The 1382-nt window shown below is 42.5% G+C and overlaps 1 protein-coding gene across 1 annotated transcript; it reads left to right on the top strand.

Moving 5' to 3' along the window:
• The first annotated feature begins 223 nt into the window (after positions 1 to 223).
• On the top strand, positions 224 to 1097 carry SAG21 (senescence-associated gene 21). The gene is made up of 2 exons (XM_039044209.2): positions 224 to 438; positions 516 to 1097. The coding sequence occupies exons 1-2, from the start codon at positions 365 to 367 to the stop codon at positions 745 to 747; spliced, it is 306 nt and encodes a 101-aa protein (XP_038900137.1). The 5' UTR covers positions 224 to 364; the 3' UTR covers positions 748 to 1097.
• Positions 1098 to 1382: the final 285 nt, after the last annotated feature.

Here is a 1382-nt window from a genome sequence, read left to right as displayed (position 1 = left end):
CAGGCTTCTCAACTTCAACGGAACTTTTCTTTCACAAAGAAAGGAAAGAAAAAGAAACTTCAAAGAAGCAAAACCCCCACCCGCCGCCTCCCATCACTGTCTCTCCACTCGCCACGTGTGCGGCCACGATTCCCCGCACTTCCCGCCTACTTTGACGCTTTCCCGTTCCCTAACCCTAACAAATCGCCTCTATATAAACCCCCCCTCCCTTCTCTTCTCCTTCATCACCATTTTCAAATAACAAACCTCCTCTTCTCTCGCTGCTGTGGAGGATTTTCTCGAGCTTTCCAAGAATCTTGTTCTGAAGAAAATCTCTTCTCCACTAGCAGCAGCAGCGTTTTCTGTTTCATCATATTCAATTCCAATGGCTCGCTCTTTCTCCAACGTTAAGATCCTCTCCGCTCTCGTTGCCGACGGATTCTCTTCCACTCTCACAAGGTATTTCTTGTTTTTTCTTCGATCTCTGTCTCGATCTTTGTGTTTTTGTTCTTAATGTTTGTTTTTATGTGTTTTAGGCGTGGATATGCTTCGCAAGGACTTGCGTCTAGTCTGGTTAAAGGAGGAAGTGTTGCGGCGGCGAGGAATAGTAATTTGTTGAAGAAATCGGGAGAGGAGAAAGTTGTTGGATCATCTGAGAAGGTTTCTTGGGTGCCGGATCCTGTCACGGGGTATTACCGACCGGAGAATCGTTCTGATGAGATCGATGTTGCCGAACTTCGATCGATTCTCCTTAAGAACAAGAACTAATAATGCTTTTAACGAAATGAATTGATAGAAATTTATATTAACAAAAAAAAAAAAGAAACCCAAAGCGAGAAGAGGCCTTCGGGCTTCGGATCGAGATGTTGTTGAAAGAGGATTGGATCGGGCTTGAGTATGGAATTTATGAAGCAGTTTGGGGGGGGGGGGGGTTTAAAACAGGCTCTACGGCGGACAGCAGTTAGGGCTTCAATCGGCGGTGTGATTCCAATTCCCGTTTATATGTTAAGTTTCTTTACTATACTCTGTTTCTTTAGGAATTTGAATGTTTTTGGGTTTGCTGTAATCTTGAAACACTACTATACAGTGAATGAAAATAGGCACTAGCCTTTGGTTTCTGCTGTTCTTGGCTCTCGAAATTCCTTTTATCTTTCTGTTTGTGTGATGAAATGAAAGACAGATGAATGGAATGAAGCTCTGAAAAGGCTATTTTAATGGCGGAAATTGTGGGGCTGAGAAAATCAATTTGGGAAACTTTTGCATATATTCTGTGGGTAGTGGAAGAACAGAGTTTTGTGTAAATTGATATATTTGCTAATTTGAAACGACCCTTCTGGTCTGTGAACTGTTGGATGGCTTTAAAACGATGGGATGTATGATCGAAAGAGGAGTTTCCTTTTTCT

The sequence above is a fragment of the Benincasa hispida genome, chromosome 9 (assembly GCF_027475165.1).
Source record: "Benincasa hispida cultivar pf3 chromosome 9, pf3_genome.v1.1, whole genome shotgun sequence".
NCBI classification, from domain to species: Eukaryota; Viridiplantae; Streptophyta; class Magnoliopsida; order Cucurbitales; family Cucurbitaceae; genus Benincasa; species Benincasa hispida.
Note: the sequence above shows the minus strand (reverse complement) of the source record. Positions and strands in the feature narration are given on the sequence as shown.

What these genes read in the sequence shown, in the direction of transcription:
- SAG21 (XM_039044209.2), top strand. Translation starts at nt 365, where the DNA reads ATGGCTCGCTCTTTCTCCAACGTTAAGATCCTCTCCGCTCTCGTTGCC. An exon ending in TTCTCTTCCACTCTCACAAG is followed by an intron (nt 439 to 515) that starts GTATTTCTTGTT and finishes TATGTGTTTTAG; the next exon opens with GCGTGGATATGCTTCGCAAG.